General features: G+C 40.6%; 1 protein-coding gene across 1 annotated transcript in view; it reads left to right on the top strand.

Moving 5' to 3' along the window:
* LOC130838361 (UPF0547 protein C16orf87 homolog) overlaps positions 1-18,783 on the top strand; it is a 128,042-nt gene that overhangs the window by 108,005 nt on the left and 1,254 nt on the right. Inside the window, exons 7-12 of the mRNA XM_057711320.1 lie at positions 51-160; positions 1,096-1,237; positions 10,144-10,214; positions 16,042-16,170; positions 17,316-17,468; positions 18,427-18,559. Coding sequence (XP_057567303.1) covers positions 51-160; positions 1,096-1,237; positions 10,144-10,214; positions 16,042-16,170; positions 17,316-17,468; positions 18,427-18,559 — 738 coding nt within the window. The remainder of the gene's footprint in view (positions 1-50; positions 161-1,095; positions 1,238-10,143; positions 10,215-16,041; positions 16,171-17,315; positions 17,469-18,426; positions 18,560-18,783) is intronic.

Here is an 18,783-nt window from a genome sequence, read left to right on the forward strand (position 1 = left end):
CTCTTCCTGACCCATTTCTTGGAAACTCCTGTCCCCTTTGGCTCCACCAGGACGATGTGAAGAACGAGATTAACATCATGAACCAGCTCAGCCATGTGAACCTGATCCAGCTCTACGATGCCTTTGAAAGCAAGAACAGCTTTACCCTTGTCATGGAGTAGTGAGTCTGGGAGGCCGGGCCAGGGCTTGGGGTGGGGCTGGGAGCCAAGGTTCCAGCAAAACTCTCCCTTTCCTTTCCCCTCTCTGTGACACCCAGGAAATGTCATCACCTCCTCTGTCTGACCTCCAGTATAGAGCACAGAGGACAAAGCCATGTGTCACAAACCAGCAGCCAGTGAGCCTGATTTGACCTGCAGATATTGATTTGGCCTACACAATTTTTAGTAACTTTGATTTAGTTGTTAACAGTTGGAAATTGGGAAATTTCACGTTAAAACCTAGGTATCTAGCTTTTCTTGCAAGTATAAAAGCTCTAGTAATGTTGTATCTGCATTTCCAGTTGGAAATGGTGTAATGGAGCTCATAGTAACTGACCTTTGTAGACAGGGCAACCAATTTCCAATTTGCTGTAGTTCCCACCACTTCCAACTACCCATGACACTGAGGTTAAGGGCTCAGGGGACGTTTATTATTGTGCTTGCGTTGCTATTTTCCTTCCGGTAGGGCTGAGGAGGGTGAAACATTTGTCATGCCAGTTCTCTATAAAAAGTGGAAAAACAAAAGTTAGACTAAGGGCTATGTGTTCTAAGAAAAGTTTTGTCTCATATCTGGTCTTATTGGTCCACTTAGGGTTCTTGCCATGTAGGTACTAATTGGCCCCTGTAGGCCAATGAGTTTACAGCCTTGGCCTAGTATATCAAGAGTGAGTATCCAGAGTGAGCCTTGGATGATCAACACTGCAGACAAGCCCCAGTCTCCCATTTGGCCCACCACTTCCTTTTTACCGCCCATACTCTGAGCTGGGAATGGATCAGAGCAAGGGTCCCCATAAAACCCCAGATGGCAGTAGTGTGCTTGGGCTCACCTGGTGATGAGTGGACCAGTCCTCTGAGAGCCTTGCTCAGTCAGTGCCTGCCTTTCCCTTTGCCCTGGCAGTGTGGATGGGGGTGAGCTCTTTGATCGGATCACGGAAGAAAAGTACCACCTGACTGAACTGGATGTGATCTTGTTCACCAAGCAGATCTGCGAGGGTGTGCATTACCTCCATCAGCACTACGTCCTGCACTTGGACCTCAAGGTCAGGCTCCGCCCTGGGCATGTGGTGGGTGGGTGCCCAGGTTCCTGAGCCTCTGCTGCTCGCTCATCTTTGAGAGCTCTGTCAGCACACAAACCAGCTTCCATTCCTGGCTCTGCCGTTGCCTAATTCTGGTGTCTAGGGCAGGCCGAGTTTCTGAGCCTCAGTTCCTCCAACTGTGAAATGTGAAATTTAGTGTTGTTTGAAGATCAAATGATACAATAATATTTTTTCCATAAAGAATCTCTAAGATTAGTTTTTAAAAATTAAAATAGAAACATATGCATGTGGTAACAAATGTAGACAATATAGACGTGTATAAAATGCACAGTGAAAGTTCTTCCCACCTAGTCCCTGTGCTGAGAGGTCTTCTGTATTAGCAATTTGGCCTGACAGACAAACACACACAAAGGGGAGCATACTCTACACCTCATTTTTAAACTTGCCTTTTTAGTTAACAGTATATTGTAGACCTCTTTTCTCATTCTCTTTAAGGGCTGTGATAGAGTCCATTGAATGGGTGCATTACAGCTTCTTTTGTCTACTTGACAAAAAGTAAGCACATGGTAGCCATTCTTTTCTTTCCTTTTTGCACATGGGTTTATTTCTGGGATGTCTGTTCTGTTCCATTGATCTGTGTGTCTGTTTTTATGCTGCTATCGTACTATTTTGATTAGTGTAGCCTAGTAATAGTTTCAAATCAGGAAGTGTGATGCCTCCAATTTTGTTCTTCTTCCTCAAGATTGCTTTGGCTACTCAGGGTCTTTTGTGGTTCCATACAAATTTTAGATTGTTTGTTCTATTTCTGTGAAAATTGCTGTTGGAATTTTGATAAGGATTGCCTTCAGTCTGTAGATTGCTGTGGGTAGTGAGGACATTTTAATAGTGTTTATCCTTCCAATCTAATAGCACAGGGTATCTTTCCATTTATTTATGTCTTCTTTAATTTCATCAATATCTTATAGTTTTCAGTGTATAGATCTTTCACCAACTTGTTAAATTTATTCCTAAGTATTTTTTGATCAGTTGTAAATGGGACTGTTTTCTAAATTTCCCTTGCTAATAGTTTCTTGTTAGTGTATAGAAATACAACTGATTTTTGTATATTGCTTTTGTATTCTGAAAATCTACTGAATTTGTTTATATCAGTGTTTTGGTGAAGTCTTTAGTGTTTTTCTTTTTTTACCTTATTATTTTTGGTTGCATTGGGTCTTTGTTGCTCTGCGTACGCTTTATCTAGTTACTGTGAGCAGGGGCTACTCTTCATTGTGGTGTGTAGGCTTCTTATTGTGGTGGCTTCTCTTGTTGTGGAGCACAGGCTCTAGGCATGCAGGCTTCAGTAGCTGTGGCTCATGGGCTCAGCAGTTGTGGTGCACGGGCTTAGTTGCTCTGCGGCATGTGGGATCTTCCTGGTCCAGGGATCAAACCCATGTCGCCTGCATTGGCAGGCGGATTCTTAACCTCTGTGCCACCAGGGAAGTCCAATGTTTTCTATATATAATATCATGTCATCTGCAAATAGTGACAGTTTTACTTCTTTCTTTCTTTCTGAGTTGGATACCTTTTATTTCTTTTTCTTGCCTAATTACTGTGGGTATGGCTTCCGATACTGTGTTGAATAAAAGTGGTAAGGGTGGACATCTTTGTCTTGTTCCTGATCTTAGAGGAAAAGCTTCCAGTTTTTCACCTTTGAGTATGTTATCTATGGGCTTGTTATATATGACCTTTATTATGTTAAGGTATGTTCCCTCTATACCTTGTTTGTTGACAGTTTTTATCATGAAATGGATATTGAATTTTAAGTACTTTTTCTGCATCTATTGGGATGATTGCATGATTTTTATTTTTCATTTTGTTAATGTGGTGTATCACATGGAATGATTTGCATATGTTGAACCATCTTTGCATCCCTGGAATAAATACCATTTGATCATGGTATATAATCCTTTTAGGTATTGTTGAATTTAGTTTGTTAATATTTTGTTGAGAATTTATACAGCTATGTTTATCAGGTATATTGGTCTGTAATTTTCTTCTCTTGTAATATCCTTGTCTGGTTTTGGTATCAGGGTAATGCTGGCCTTATAAAATGAGTTTGGAAGTATTCCCTCCTCTTCTATTTTTTTGGTAGAGTTTGAGAAGGATTGGTACTAATTTTTCTTTAAATGATTTATAAAATTCACCAGTGAAGCCATCTGGTCCTGGACTTTTGTTCGTTGGGAGATTTTTGATTACTGGTAATTGGTCTGTCCAAATTTTCTATTTCTTAGTGACTTGGTCTTGTCAAGTTGTTCTGATTCTAGAATTAATTCATTTATTCTAGGTTGTCCAATTTGTTGGCACATAATTGTTCATGATAATCTCTTATGATCCTTTATATTTTTGTGGTATCAGTTGTAACATCTCTTTTGTTTCTAATTTTACTCAAGTTCTCTGTCTCCCCCACCCCCTTTTTTGGTAAGTCTAACTAAAGTCTTTTTTTTATTTCATCTTTAAATTTTTTTCCCAGTTTTACTGAGATATATTTGATGTATAACATTGTTTTTGTTTAAGGTATACAATGTAATTGTTGATATATGTACACACAGCAAAATGATACCACAGTAAGTTTAGTTAATATACATCACCTCACATGGTTACGATTTTTTTCCTTGTGATAAGAACTTTCAAGATCTCCTCTTTTAATAACTTTCATATATACAATACAGTATTATTAACTATAGTCAGCATCCTGTACATTATAGCCTCAGAACTTATTTATTTTATAACTGGAAACTTGTACCTTTGACCTCACCCATTTCCCCTCCCCCCCACCCCCCAGCTCTGTCAACCACTAATTTGTTCTCTGTTCATATGAGTTCTGTTTTTTTTTTTTTAGATTCTACTTATAACTGAGATCATAGAATAAGTGTCTTTCTCTGTCTGACTTATTTCACTTAGCATAATGCCATCAAGTTCTATGTTGTCACAAATGGCAGAATTTCCTTCCTTTTTTATGGATGAATAATATTCCATTGTGTGTATATACCAAATTTAAAAAATCCATTCATCTGTTGATGGACACTTAAGTTGTATCCATATCTTGACTATTGTAAATAATGCTGCAATGAACTTGAGGATGTAAATATCTCTTCAAGATAGTGATTTGGTTTCCTTTGGATATATACCTGGAAATGGAATTGCTAGATCACATGGTAGTTCTACTTTTAATTTTTTGAGGAAACTTCACACTGTTTCCATAGTGGCTGTAACAATTTATTAATGCATTCTCACAAACAGTGCACAATGGTTCCCTTTTCTCTACATCCTCACCACACTTGTTATCTCTTATTTTTTTGATGACAGCCATTCTAACAGGTCATATCTCACCATGGTTTTGATTTTCATGGTGGCCATTTCTGTGTTTTTTCTACTCTTCTGGAACAACAGGAGAATATTTCTCTACAACCCCTGTCAGGAATTTCAGTGGCTCCTCACAGAAGATGGGAAGTGGGTTGGCTGGACCTACATGTGTACACATTGCTTCTTCTCACAATCTTTCCTGATTGACATCAGAGTGTAAGGTTGTGGTACTATGAAAAATGGTGGGCGTGGTGGGGAATTGGCCTCAGGCTTCCCTGCTTACTAGAGCGAGTTCCAGAGCCTCTGGACAAGCTGCTTGTGGGATAAGCAGTTAGAAAAAGCTAGGATTCTGCTCTGTGATTCAGGGTCAATAAACAGCCTTTGGGGCAATGCCTGTGACACTACAGCAGGAGACAATTATTGCCAAGATCTGTTTCCCAGCCAGAAGTAGGGCCTGTGTTAGTTCAGCCCCTTTCTAGCCAGGAAATCTTGCATAAGTTTCTTGATCTTATTGATTGATTTTGCATAAACTCATCAATTGACTATTGGAGAATGATAATACCTACCTCCTAGGAATGCTGGTTGAATTAAAATATGGACAAAGAGCTCAGAGCTGCAGTGTCCAATATAATAGACACTAGCCACATTTAACTTTTTTTTTCTTCTTTCTTTCTTTTTTTTTTGGACCACACTGTGCAGCATCTTAGTTCCCCAACCAGGGACTGAGCCCATGCACCCTGCAGTAGAAGCATGGAGTCTTCACCACTGGACTATCAGGGAGGCCCCACATTTGACTACTAAGCACTTGAAATATGACTAGTGTGACTGAGGAACTGAATTTTAAATTTTATTCATTTTAATTAATTTAAATTTAAAACCTGACACTTGATTAAATTATTAAAACATTAAGTATATTTGGAGTAACTTCAGTATGTTAATTTGCTTTTCAAAAGCTATAAATTTCACAAAATCTAAATACAAATAATTCATGAGATCTAAATACATCTAAAGTATTTCTGATGAAAATTTAGTGTCTGAATTGAGATGTACTATAAATGTAAAATGCACACCAGACTTCAAAGGCAATATGATAAAAATAATGGAAAATATCTCATCAATATTTTTTATTTCGATAACCTATTGGAATGATAGTGTTTTTGATATATTGAGCTAAATAAAATCATTATTAAAGTTAAATTTTAGAAAATACTCTGAGATAAATGAAAATGAGAACACAACATGCCAAAACTTATGGGGGCGCATCTAAACTAGGAATGAAATTTGTAGCTGCAAATACATATTAAAAAGATCTCAAATCAATAATCTAACATTCCACCTTAAGAAACTAGAAAAAGAAAAGCAAGTTAAACTCAAAGCAAGCAGAGGATGCAAATAAGAAAGATTAGAGCAGAAATAATTGAAACAGAGAACAGAGAAATAGTAGAGAAAATCAATGAAACCAAAAGTTGGTTCTTTGAAAACATCAATAAATTGACGTCTTTAGCTATATTGAACTAGAGAGAAAGAGAGAAGACTCAGATTACTGAAATGAATGAAATGAAAGAGGGGACATCACTACCAAGCCTTGCAGAAATAAAAAAAGATTGTAAGGGAATATTATGAAAAATTGTATGCCAGTAAATTAGATAATCTAGATAAAATGGACAAATTCCCTAAAAAGACACAAACTTCTGAAAACTGATTCAAGAAGGAATAGAAAATCTGAATACACTTATAACAAGTTAAAACAATCAAATTAGAATAAAAAACTACCCACAAAGAAAAGCCTAGACCCATATGGCTTCATTGGTGAATTCTACCAAAAGAATTAACACCAATCCTTCACAAACTGTTCCAAAAATTAGAAGGAAACACTTCCTCACTCATTTTATGAGACCAGACTTATCCTGATTCCAAAACCAGGCAGACATCACTTCTTGTGTTGAAACTATAGCCCAATATCCCTTATGAATATAGATGTAAAAATTTTCAATAAAATATTAGTAAACTGAATACAGTAACACATAAAAAGGATTATACACATCACAAAGTGGAATTTGTCCCAAGAATGCAAGGTTGGTTTAACATGAAAAATCAATCAATGTAATGTGCCATATTAAAAGAATAAAGGACAATATCACATGATCATTTTAGTAGCTGCAGAAAAGGCACTTGACAGAATCAAACAACTTTTCATGATGAAAACACTAAACAAATGAGGCATAGAAAAGAACTTCTTTAAGCTGATAACGTCCAGATTATCTATGAAAAACCCACAGCTGATATTAAACTTAATGGTAAAATATTGACTGCTTTCCTTTTAAGATCAGGAACAAGACACAGATGTATATTCTTGCCATTTCTATTAAACATTGTACTCGTGGTTCTAACCAGGGCAATTTGGCAAGAAAATAAAAGGCATCCAGATTGGAGAGGAAGAAGTAAAATTCTATTCACAGATGACATGATTTTGTGTATAGAAAATCCTAAGGAGGGTGGAGGGAAACTATTAGAACTAATAAATGAGTTTGTCAGTGTTGCAGGCTGTAAGATATAAAAATCAATTGTATTTCATACATTAGCAATCGACAATCTGTAAATAAAATTAAGAAAATGATTTCATTTACAGTAGCATCAGAAAGAATAAAATACTTAGAAATGAATTTAACCAAAAGATATATAAACCTTATATTCTGAAATCTATGAAACATTGTTGAAAGAACTTGAAGATGATATAAGTAAATGGAAAGACATCCCATGTTCATAAATCAGAAAACCTAATATTGTTAAGATGGCAATACTCTCCAAAATGATCTATATGTTCAATGCAATCCTATCAAAATCACAGCTGGCATATTTGCAGAAATTAATGATCTAATCCTAAAATTCAGGTGGAAATTCATGGGACCCAGAACAGCAAAAACAATCTTGAAAAAGACGAACGAAGTTGGAGGACTCACATTTCCCAATTTCAAAACTTACTGCTAAGCTACAGAAATTAAAACTGTGTTATGATGTAAGGACAGACAGACAGATCAGTGGAATACAGCTGAGAGTCCAGAATTAAATCCTTATATTGTGGTCAATGGATTTTTGAAAACAGTGCCATGACAATTTGATGGGCAAAGAATACTCTTTTCAACAAATGGTGCTGGGACACCATGCTTGATATCCACATGAAAGTTGAACCCCTACCTCATACTATATACAAAAATTAACTCGAAATGGATATAGACCTAAATGTAAGAGCTAAAACTATAAAATTCTTAGAAGAAAGCATAGGAGTATATTATATGTGACTCAAAAGCACAAGCTAGAAAAGTTGATAAATTGGACTTCATCAAAATTTAAAACCTTAATGCTTCAAAGGACACCATCATGAAAATGAAATGACAGCCCACAGAAGGGGGGAGAAAATATTTTCAAATTATATATCTGATAAAGGAATTGTATCTAAGGCATGTAAAGAACTCTTACAACTCAATGAGAAAGACAAATTTGAAAATGGGCAAAGGATTTGAATAGACATGTATCCAGTGAAGATATAAAAATGGCCAGAAAGCGCATGAAAACATCATTAGTCAAAGGGAAATGTAAATCAAAACTGCAATGAGGTACTATTTCACACCCATTGGATTAGCTAAAATAAAAAATAAAAAATGGCAGACAAGAAGTGTTAGCTAGGATTTGGAGAAATTGGAACTCTTGTATATTGCTGGTGGGATTGTAAAGTTGTGCATCCACTTTAGAAAACAATTTGGCAGCTCCCATAATGTTAAACATAGACTTATCATATGACCCAGCAATTTCACTTCTAGGCATTTACTAGAACTGAAAACATAAGCCAACACAAAAAATTGTACACAAACGTCCTTAGCAGCATTATGCATAATAGCCAAAAAGTAGAAACAACCCTGATGTTTACTAACTGATGAATAGATAAACAAAATATGGTAGGTACTGTCCTTACAATGAATATTATTCAGCCATGAAAATGAATCAGGTATTGCTGTATGGATTAACCTTCAAAACATTATGCTGAGTGAAAGAAATCAGATGCAAAAGGTCACGTATTTATGATTCCATTAATGAAATGCCCAGAATAGGCCAGTCTACAGAGACAGAAAATACATTAGTGGTTGCCAGGAGTTGTGGATGAGGAGGATGGAGAGTGACTGCTGATGAGTATGGGTTTTTTTTTAAGTGATGAAAATGCTCTAAAATTAGATAGTGGTGAACTATCTAGTGAAAACCACTGAATTGTACACTTTAAAATGGTAATTTTTATGAGCCCATCATTATTATTTGTTTATTATTTATATTTCAATAATGCTTTTATGAAAATTAAGTTCACCTGTTTCTTTTTACTAATTTAATGTGGCTATTAGAAAATTTTGAATTATATATGGAGCTCACATATTTCTGTTGGACAGTGTCACTCTAGACCTTATAAAGAAGACACAAAGATGTTTAACCATCATTTTCCTGAACCTATCCGGGGAATCTCACGGCCCCACTGCAACATAAAGAGCAGTAAAGCCTTCTTTTGGGAGAATAGTACCCGACATTTGCTTCATAAGCTGTAAAGTTTTTAGTGCATATTCTTCACACCCTCCCAGGAAGAAGGCAGGAAGGGGTTATTATTCCCATTTTACAGATGGAGACACTGAGATTTCCGGAATGGGAAAGTACTCATCTAGGGCCAGGGACCCTGGTAATGGACCCCTGGACCTCAGACACTGGCCTTAGGTCTCCAGGTCATTTGTACCATAAGCCCTCCATGTACCCTCAACCCCTACCCCCATCCAACTTTGTCTGGCACAAGCAATAAGAATCGTTCCAGTCTCCCTCAGGGCCTCCAAGCTGATCTGAAACACTTAAGAGAAGTGTGTCGAGTCCACCACCTCCATCCCATGGGTCACAGCGGTCACCACAAAATGGCAGGTTGACTTTGGCAGCTCTGATTGCTTGACCAGACGGCGGCAGATTTGGTCTCACCCCTGAGGTTCTGATGTAATTGGTGAGAGTTGGGGCCTGGGTGTGGGGACTTTTGAGGATTCCCCTGATGATTCTAGCTTGTGGCCGGGTTTGGAACCACCACCCCAAGCCAATGGTCTCAAACAAGCATCTTGTGGGCCAAATCTGCATCCCAGACGTGTCATGTTTGACTCCCACACATGATGAATGCATGTTTAAGTTGGATTAATTTGTCAACATTTAAAAGCATGGAATCTTTACTCACACCTGCATTTCTGGCTTCCCTTGAGGACTGAGGAATTCTAGCGACTGGACCTGCGTTCCTGTGTGGTGGCCAGTGGCTGGAGCTGAGCAGTGGCTGCCCCTTGACACAGGGCAGGAGTCCTCCAGTTCCCCACAGTCGACACCATTCCTTACTGTCTCACACTAGCCCACCTCATTTATTTTTAGTGTCTATCCATCCCTGTAGGGCTGCCCTGTAGGGCTTTCCCTTGCAGGCTGAGAAACTGAGGCCTATCGACAAATAAGCGTGGGGGCTCAGACCTTCTTAGCTGTTGATTAAGCTACACAAACTTCTCTTTCTCTCCCAGCCTGAGAACATACTGTGTGTCAATCAGACAGGACACCAAATTAAGATCATTGACTTCGGGCTGGCCAGAAGGTAAGGGAGTTGTATCTTGGTACTCTGACAGAACTCCTTGGGAACTCTTGGTGGCTCTCTTGGACGTGCTCACCCACAGCTCAGCCAGTTTTTGAGTTTGGGGACTGATGTGAGCACACTCTCTCGCTGAGGCTGGTGGCCTTCACAAAGACTGTGTAGGCAGGCCTCGCTATTACCCTTGTTATAACCGCCCAGGGCGCATTGGTACTGCGGGCTCTGCTTCTCCTTGAAAGGCTGTGGGATTAACTGTACTTCAGACCACCTGTGTGAGCAGAGAGGCGAGTGATAGGTAAAGGGGAGTCCCTGAATGGGGGGCTGGGCAGCTCATTCTATCCATTCCCCAGGCCTCCTGAGGCCAAGATGTACCGGGCTGTGTGATGCATTCGTCACCAACCTGCCCCTCCAGAGAATGATGAGGTTAAATAGGAAAGTGCCTTTGTGACTGTGTAGGATGGTGCCTTGGGTAAGTGGTTCTGGGCACTCGGGACTGGGTTAGATCTTGGTAAAATGGTGACACAGTGTGGTGCCTGCTCATATGGGCAGTTAGGAAGTTTAAATGACATAATACATCAGCAGTGCAGACCCAGCCTATGAGGGTGGTTAGGTTCTCAAGGTTCAGTGCATAAAGTGAACATCATATCTAATTTAAAAAACATCGTAAAGTCCCTTAAAATGCCTAAAGCCTACTGAAGTATAGAGTTTTACTGTTGGATCCTGTGCAGTCTCACGGGTGATGAACACCGTGCATCTGCAGGGCTCTTGCCGTGGTGTGCACACCCGGTGGTGTGGCTGTAGCAGACCCTTGGCACTGGGGAGGGCATCCACAGTCTATAACTGTATCCTCATCCTCCACGCTTCCTCCAGAATTCTGTTTCCACCAAGAATGACATTTCTCTGAGAATCACATACTTTCTAGATAGGTCTTCACACCACAGCTGAATATTAAAATCTTGAAATTTTCTCTTACTCTAATGGTGGTTTTCCACAAAGAAGCTGTTTTTGTCACTTCATGAGACTTGCAGCATCTTCCTCTCCGTCCACAAGGGGGACGACGGGGAGCCTCAGCCCCATGGAGGCAGAGCTGCTTGCCTGAGCTCAGCCCCTGGTGTCCAGCATCTGCCTCCCAGAGGTGGCATCCAAAACCACAATGGTGGGCTTCCTAGGTCACTTCTCCACTGGTTGGAGAGGTAAATGTTACCTCTTTGCAGGTGTGAAAAGTGCATTTTCAGTGCCCCACACGATGGATGGGAGGTTAAGTGTGGCGTTGTTAGAGTAACAGCAGAGGGAAGTTCTTTTCATCCCACTGTACCTTCAGCATCCCCATTACACAGCATATTGTATTTCATGAACAATACCAAATCCTCCAACGCAAATGCTTAAAAATCACACTCAATCCATAAGGTAAAAAAATTGCTTAATATTTTCCCAAATAATGTGTAAAATTGGGATGCTTCCTAAACACTTGCACATCTTATACACCAGGGCGTGTTTTGCAACCTATTTTTCATGTCTCTGCCTGCCCCACAAAGAGCCTTTTTAACCATTTCTTTCCTAATCCCCAGATCCCCTCCTCATGAACTGTAATGCCACAGGTGTATTGTGTATCTGTGTAGGTACTGTGGCCCTTTGGAGAGCCCTAGATCATTGTAATAGCTAAGATTTTTTTGCCCTCCTCACAAGAAGCACTGTTCCTTCACTGTGGGGCAATATATTCTTCATTGAGACTGCACACACCGTGTCTGCAGGACCCTCCCAAATGCCAGGGGACCAATTACCAAATGAGGATTTACAGTGACACACTGTGAATTCAGAGCAAGAAGTAACAACTGAGGTTCCTGGAGTCTGGGAAGGCTTCTCTGAGCAGCCAGAAGAGATGAAGGGACAGGGTTTTGTTACCTGCAGGCAGCAGTGTGCTGGTAAATGTTTAACAACCTGCTGCGGCTGGAGCGTGAGAGGAGGTGGGGTTGCTTTGTTGATTTCCAGCTACCAACATGATGTCACTGGCTGCAGAGTTGGGAGGAGACATGCAGAATTGGCTCTCGTACACCCGTGAGAACCGGCTCCAGCACGACTGTGTGTGGAGGGGAGGCAGGAAGGATAGTGTGAGTTAGGGGCCGAGAACAGGATATGCACGTGCATGAGCAGGCTGGCCTGGGGGAAGCAGGAGCCGCGGGTGGGGGAAGAAGATGCAGCAGAAGATGAGGGCGCTAACGGAGCATCCTGAGTAGGGAGGCTCAGAGCTTGGAATGGTATCCTGTAGGCCACTGAGTCTCAGCTGGTGGAAGGTGAAAAGGGCTGTAGCCCAATTTACCAAAAACAAAAACAAAAACAATTAGTCAAAACCTACCCCCAATACACACTACTATATATAAAATAGGTAACCAAGGGCCTACTTATAGCACAGGGAACTATAGTCAATATTTTGTAATGACCTATAATGGAAAAGAATGTAAAAAATAATATATATATAAAACCGAATCACTTTGCTTTACACCTGACACAAACACAACATTGTAAATCAGCTTTATTTCAATAAAAAATTTTAAAAAATCTATCCCATCTCTCAGATAAATTTGTTAATCTGGTTAAGGGCATTAATGGCAATAATTTTGCTGACAGGACCAGAGGTGGAGGGCAAGTTCAAGAAAATAAATACAGGGAGCATAGTTTTTAGTTTTTATTTTATTTTTATTTATTTTTTATTTTTTTACTTTTTGGCCTACGGCATATGGGATCTTAGTTCCCCGACCAGGGATCGAACCCCCGCCCCCTGCAATGGAAGCACATAGTCTTAACCACTGGACCATGAGGGAAGTCCCAAGGAACCATATTTAAGAGACAGCCACCCAAGAAAAACTGCTGGGCACTGGAGAAGTGCAGGTGTCAGAAAACATGGTACTCGGGAAATTGCACTTGGTGGAACTGAACCAACAGGTTCAAAGGTTCTGGCTGTGAGATGAAAGGGAAACATCAAAAACTCAATAGTCTGGCAAACTGGTCATTCAGCAAAAAGATTGTTTGGCAGATTGGTTTTTGCCAAATTGGCCTGCTTCCTGGGAAGTGTGTCCTTCTAAGAGGAGGGACCTGTGGGTGGAATGTGCAGGGTAAGAGAGCATGCTTTATGCTCCGGAATAGCTAAATGTTTGTAAAGAGGGAGGAAATGACAAATTTTCCCCATAACACGAACTGTAGAAAGTACAGTTGTATTTCTGGGTGGGGCTGTGAGAAGGTGCTGAAATTGTGAGTGGAGGTATGAACCCCAGTATTGTGGGGCCGTACAGAGGCTCTGACATCCAGCAAGAGGGACCAGTTTTACACCAGGCTGGGTGATGAGAGTCATCAGTGGGTCTACGTAGGGACATGTCAAGGGGTTGAGGATAGAGACAAAATGGGAAGTATCTTTAAGCTTGGTCTCCAGAATGCTGGGTGCAGGGATGTGCCTCCTGACTCCCAGTCCAGTGCCCAGATTGGAACCTAAGTCCATTTCATCAGATCCTTTGGCAGTGCAAGGAGGTGCCTATCCCAAACCTTATGAGGCTGTGACCTCATATGGACCTTATGATCACAGAGAGCCTTGTGCTGGGAATCTGGAGAGGGGGTCTCAGTGGATATTTTGACACAGCTTTGGGGTGGATGGATCAGTTAACTATTGCCACAGTACTGTTGTATAAAAAATCACCCCCAAATGCAGTGACTTAAAACAGCAATTGTTTATTTTCTTCCACACATTTTTGAGTCAGCTGGGAAATTGGTATGCTGGACCCAACTTATACTAGCTCATAATAAGGAATCTTGTAAGCCAGTTGTTAAACGTGGCCATTATTAAAAATTAAATTGCACAAGCTTATGATTAAAGAAATTATATTGAAAACAAAGATATTACATTTTGAAAACCTAACACTTCCTAATTATTTTACTGCATTTCACTATTATTTATGCTCATGAGGTTATTTATGCCTGTTGTTATCTATATGGTGGAAAGACTATGGAATAGTGAGCAATTCCCATCTCTTCCCAACTCTTCATTCAGTGACATCGTGATGGTACTTTGAAATCAGACATGGTGAAATCAGTGTTTACACTACTGGCAAATGCTACAAATCAGGACTTAGTCCATAGTTTAAATTAAGGTTCACTCTTAGTGTTGTACATTCTATGGGTTTGGACAAATGTATGATGACATGTATTCATCATTATAGTATCATACAAAGTATCTTCACTGCCCTAAAAATCCCCTGTGCTTCACCTGTTTGTCTCTCCCTCCTCCCTAACCCCTGGCAACCACTGATCTTTTTACTATCTCCATAGTTTTGCCTTTTCCAGAATGTCATATGTTTGGAATTATATAGTATATAGCCTTTTCAGACTGGCTTCTTTCACTTAGTAATACGCTTTTAAGGTTCTTCCATGTCTTTTCATGGCTTGATGGTTCTTTTTTTTATTTATTTTTTTTAAGTGTTGAATACTATTCCATTGTTTGGATGTACCACACTTTATATTATCCACGCACCAACTGAAGGACAACTTTGTTGCTGTCCATTAAATTTTAGCTAAAGATTTTCTTCTTTTTCAAGAGTGATTCTAAAAACCAACTTTCACTAACCCCTTCTCCATTCAGCCATCAATTCTCTTCCTAGCCTTCCTTAAACTTTATGTCCAGAATACTTTTTCTAGTGTTTTTTCTTTTTGTAATTGTATAAAATGCACATAACATAAAATTTACCATGTTAGCAATTTTTAAGATTAGTTACAGTAGTCTTTAAGTATGTTCATATTGTTCTGCAACCAATCTCCAGAGCCCTTTTTACCTTGCAAAACTGAAACTCTGTACCCATTAAACAACTACCCCTCATTTTCCTCCTGCCTCCAGCCGCTGGAAACCATCATCCTACTTTCTGTCTCTGAATTGACTACTCTGGGAACCTCATATAAGTGGAATCATAGAGTATTTCTCTTTTTGGCTTATTTCACTTATTGTAATGTCCTCGAGGTTCATCCATATTACAGCATGTGTCAGAATTTCCTTTTTTTTTTTTAAGGGTGAATAATATTCTATTGCATGGATATACCACATTTTGTTTATCCATTGACCTGTTGATGGACACTTGGGTTGCTTCCACCTTTTGGCTATTCTAAATAATTGCTGCTATGAACATGGGTGTATAAATATCTCTTCAAGACTCTGCTTTTAATTCTTTTGGATATATACCCAGACGTAGGATTCCTGGATCATATGGTAGTTCTTTAAAAAAATTTTTTTGAAGAACTGCCATACTGTTTTCCATAGCAGCTGTACCATCTTACTTTCCTACTAACAAGGGTTCTAATTTCTTCACATCCTAGTCAAAACCTGCTATTTTCTATTTTATTTTCTGATGGTGTGAGGTAATATCTCATTGTGGTTTTGATTTGCATTTCCCTCATGATCAGTGATGTCGAGCATTTTGCCTCTTTCTATAACTCCTACCATCTTCCCTTTAACCACTCTGCACAACAGAGCAGTCCTCCCCAGCTTCTACCCAGTTTGTTTGTGCTCATTCATGCAGGCCAAATAAGATATACTGATCTTCCCTTCTTTTCAGATTGTAAATACCTGGAGGAGGAGGAGGACTGTGGTTTTCTTGCTCTCCGCAGTGACTTCAGTCTGCATTTAGGGCCTGGGTGTGTGATGATTTCCCAGTGAACCATGTGTGGTAGGATGTGAGGTCCAGAAAACATGGCTGGCAGCAAGGGTTGAGGAGTGTTCAGCTCCCACCAGGAACTGGCCTGGCACCTATATCTTCTCTTGGGGCTTACTTCCACTGTCTTCTGCACCTCTACTCCCCAGGTACAAGCCTCGGGAGAAGCTGAAGGTGAACTTCGGCACTCCCGAGTTCCTGGCCCCGGAAGTCGTCAATTACGAGTTTGTCTCCTTCCCAACGGACATGTGGAGTGTGGGAGTCATCACCTACATGCTGTGAGTGCCCAGGGGCCTGGCTCCCCGCTGGGGATGGAGGCCATTTATCTTAGTTTGGGTATCCTCAGAAGCAGCAAAAATTTGAGTGCGAGGCATTGATTGGGGAGGCATCCCCAAAAACACCAACAGAGAAGTGGGGAAGGAAGGCAGCTAGTAAAGTGTGTGTTGTGGAGTCAGTAACCACTGTGGGCAACTGGAATTTCATCCTGTGGGGACCCTGGGGCCGACCGTGGGACACCCGCTCAGAGCTAGTCCAGCTGAGGGGGGAGGGGCTTGGGGTATTTAAACACTGACTCTAATCAATTGTTGCTGGTGGGCTGGTCCCAGAGTTACTAATTCCCTGAAACTCCTGGGTGGATAAATCAGCTTCCACTGGAGAGAAAACCCTCTGGCAAAGAAATACAGGTGCTGCTGTGCACGTGGGGCTGGAATGCACTGAAGCGGTAAGGGGGTGAGCCGGAAGGGCAGGGCGTGGCTCCTGCGTCTTCTAACCTTGTCCCTCTGCCCCATGCTCCCTATTTTCTGTGGGCTGAGGAAGCAGAGTTAGGATGGGTTGAGAGGAGATCTGTGCACAGACCAACTGTCCTTCTCTGTCTCCAACTGTGGACATCCCTCAGCTATTTCCTCAGAGGCCCAATAAAATCAAGCTTTGCTCCTAGTCTTATTATTATGGTTTAAATCTTTCCCCACGCTTCGTGTGTGTGCTGCATCAGGTGGAGGAATCCTGTGGTCCAAGGCCAGCTAGTAAGGTTGTCCGGTCTCTCTGCCTGCCTCCCTGAGGCCTGGGTAGTCTCAGAGACAAGCCCAGCTATTTTAATATTCAGTCAAATGTACCTGATAAATGGGCATATTAGGTTGGGCCCCAATTTACTCTTTACTTCAGGGTAAGAGGGAACGTGGTGAGCATGATCAGGGACTTCTTCCAACACTCTTCCTGCCATCAATTTTTCAATCCTTCTTCCACTTCCTCCCTTTATCAAGCGTACTGGATTTCTCCTGTGGAGAGGCAATAGCAGTGCTTTTCTTTTGAACCCCCTTGGTTCTGGTTAGTTCCGCTTGACATTGTTAAGAGTCTTCCCTATCTTGTCAATGTGTGTTGGTAAGTGTGGCGTCCACATACTGACGGTCCTTTCTCTCCTCTGTAGACTCAGTGGTTTGTCCCCATTTCTAGGGGAAACAGATGCAGAGACCATGAATTTCATTGTGAACTGCAGCTGGGATTTTGATGCTGACAGCTTTGAAGGGCTGTCAGAGGAGGCCAAGGACTTTGTCTCCAGGTTGCTGGTCAAAGAGAAGAGGTACCTTTTATTGCTTGTCACCCATGAGCCATTCTGATGGTGACCATCCATCTGGGTGCTGTGGAAATCAGGCTGGTGCTGGACAGGGCTGCTGAAGCGAATGGTCCTTGCTTCCTGTACACCGATTCTGTCCAGGATTTCTTAGTCTGCTATTTCTTTGGGGGGAAAAAAGGTAGCAGGGAAAGGGACAAAGGAAATCAATTAAAAAAGCAATCATCTAGGAGCATAAAATCCAGACAGAGTTTTAGAAAGGACCATATTTACAAATTAGGCCTATTTCCAAGTTATCACTTTTTATAGGCTAATGTTGAAAAAAAATTGAGATATGAAGTTGTTATTCCACAGAATAAAAGACAGAAAACCTTATTTCTTGGTGATGAAGACCTACTGGTTTTCAGTAGCTATATCAAGGTCATGGGTTGCGCTGGTGAGTTTTCCGATACTCAGACATATGGGACAAGTGGTGGGGCCCAAGATCTGAACTCTGAGACCTCTCGTTCCCTTGGCCTTGACTGTTTTGTTTCCTCCTGATTGTGAAAAGTTATGTGAGAGGAAAAACATTTTATAATTCAGATGAACATGTTGACATTATTCTCTATGAAGAAAGATGAGCTTCTTTCAAAGCTCATGTTCTTTTACTTCTTAAGAGCAATTCCAGGCACAGCTGGCCCTCCTACTGTCCTGCCTTGATTCCTCAGCTCTCTCTGGGAGGTGGTGATTAATCACTGGGAAACGTTCCCTCAATAGAGGTCAGGGAACATTTTGCTGACGACGTTCTTGTACTTTTAAGGGTGGGAATTTTAGGTAGTAGGAGGTCTTTTTTTTTAGTACATGGCATGAATCTGCCCAAATGATTAATCTGTTCCACTGACTCAGCTTCCTACCAATTGAACAGATTTTGGACAGTCAGGAAAAGGCAACCCCAACTAAAAGTCTCACCTGCTGTTTGATTTCACAGCTGCAGAATGAGTGCCACACAGTGCCTGAAACATGAGTGGCTGAATAACTTGCCTGCCAAAGCTTCAAAATCAAAAGTTCGTCTCAAATCCCAGCTGTTGCTACAGAAATACATGGCTCAGAGGAAATGGAAGGTATCTGTTTTCCTTTTAGTAAAAGCAGCATTTGTCTTCTTAAAATGTCCTTTGAAAGACGTGTGCTACGTTTTTACTTACATTTTGATTCTAAATAGATTATTTAGGGGGAAAAGTTTCATGTCAAAACCTGTTACCATAATTAAAAAATGCCACAGACCAAAAGTGACTGGCATAAAAATAGCATTTAATTCATACTTATGTGAACACTTGAAGTGATAGAA

Source organism: Hippopotamus amphibius, chromosome 16 (genome assembly GCF_030028045.1).
Source record: "Hippopotamus amphibius kiboko isolate mHipAmp2 chromosome 16, mHipAmp2.hap2, whole genome shotgun sequence".
NCBI lineage: Eukaryota > Metazoa > Chordata > Mammalia > Artiodactyla > Hippopotamidae > Hippopotamus > Hippopotamus amphibius.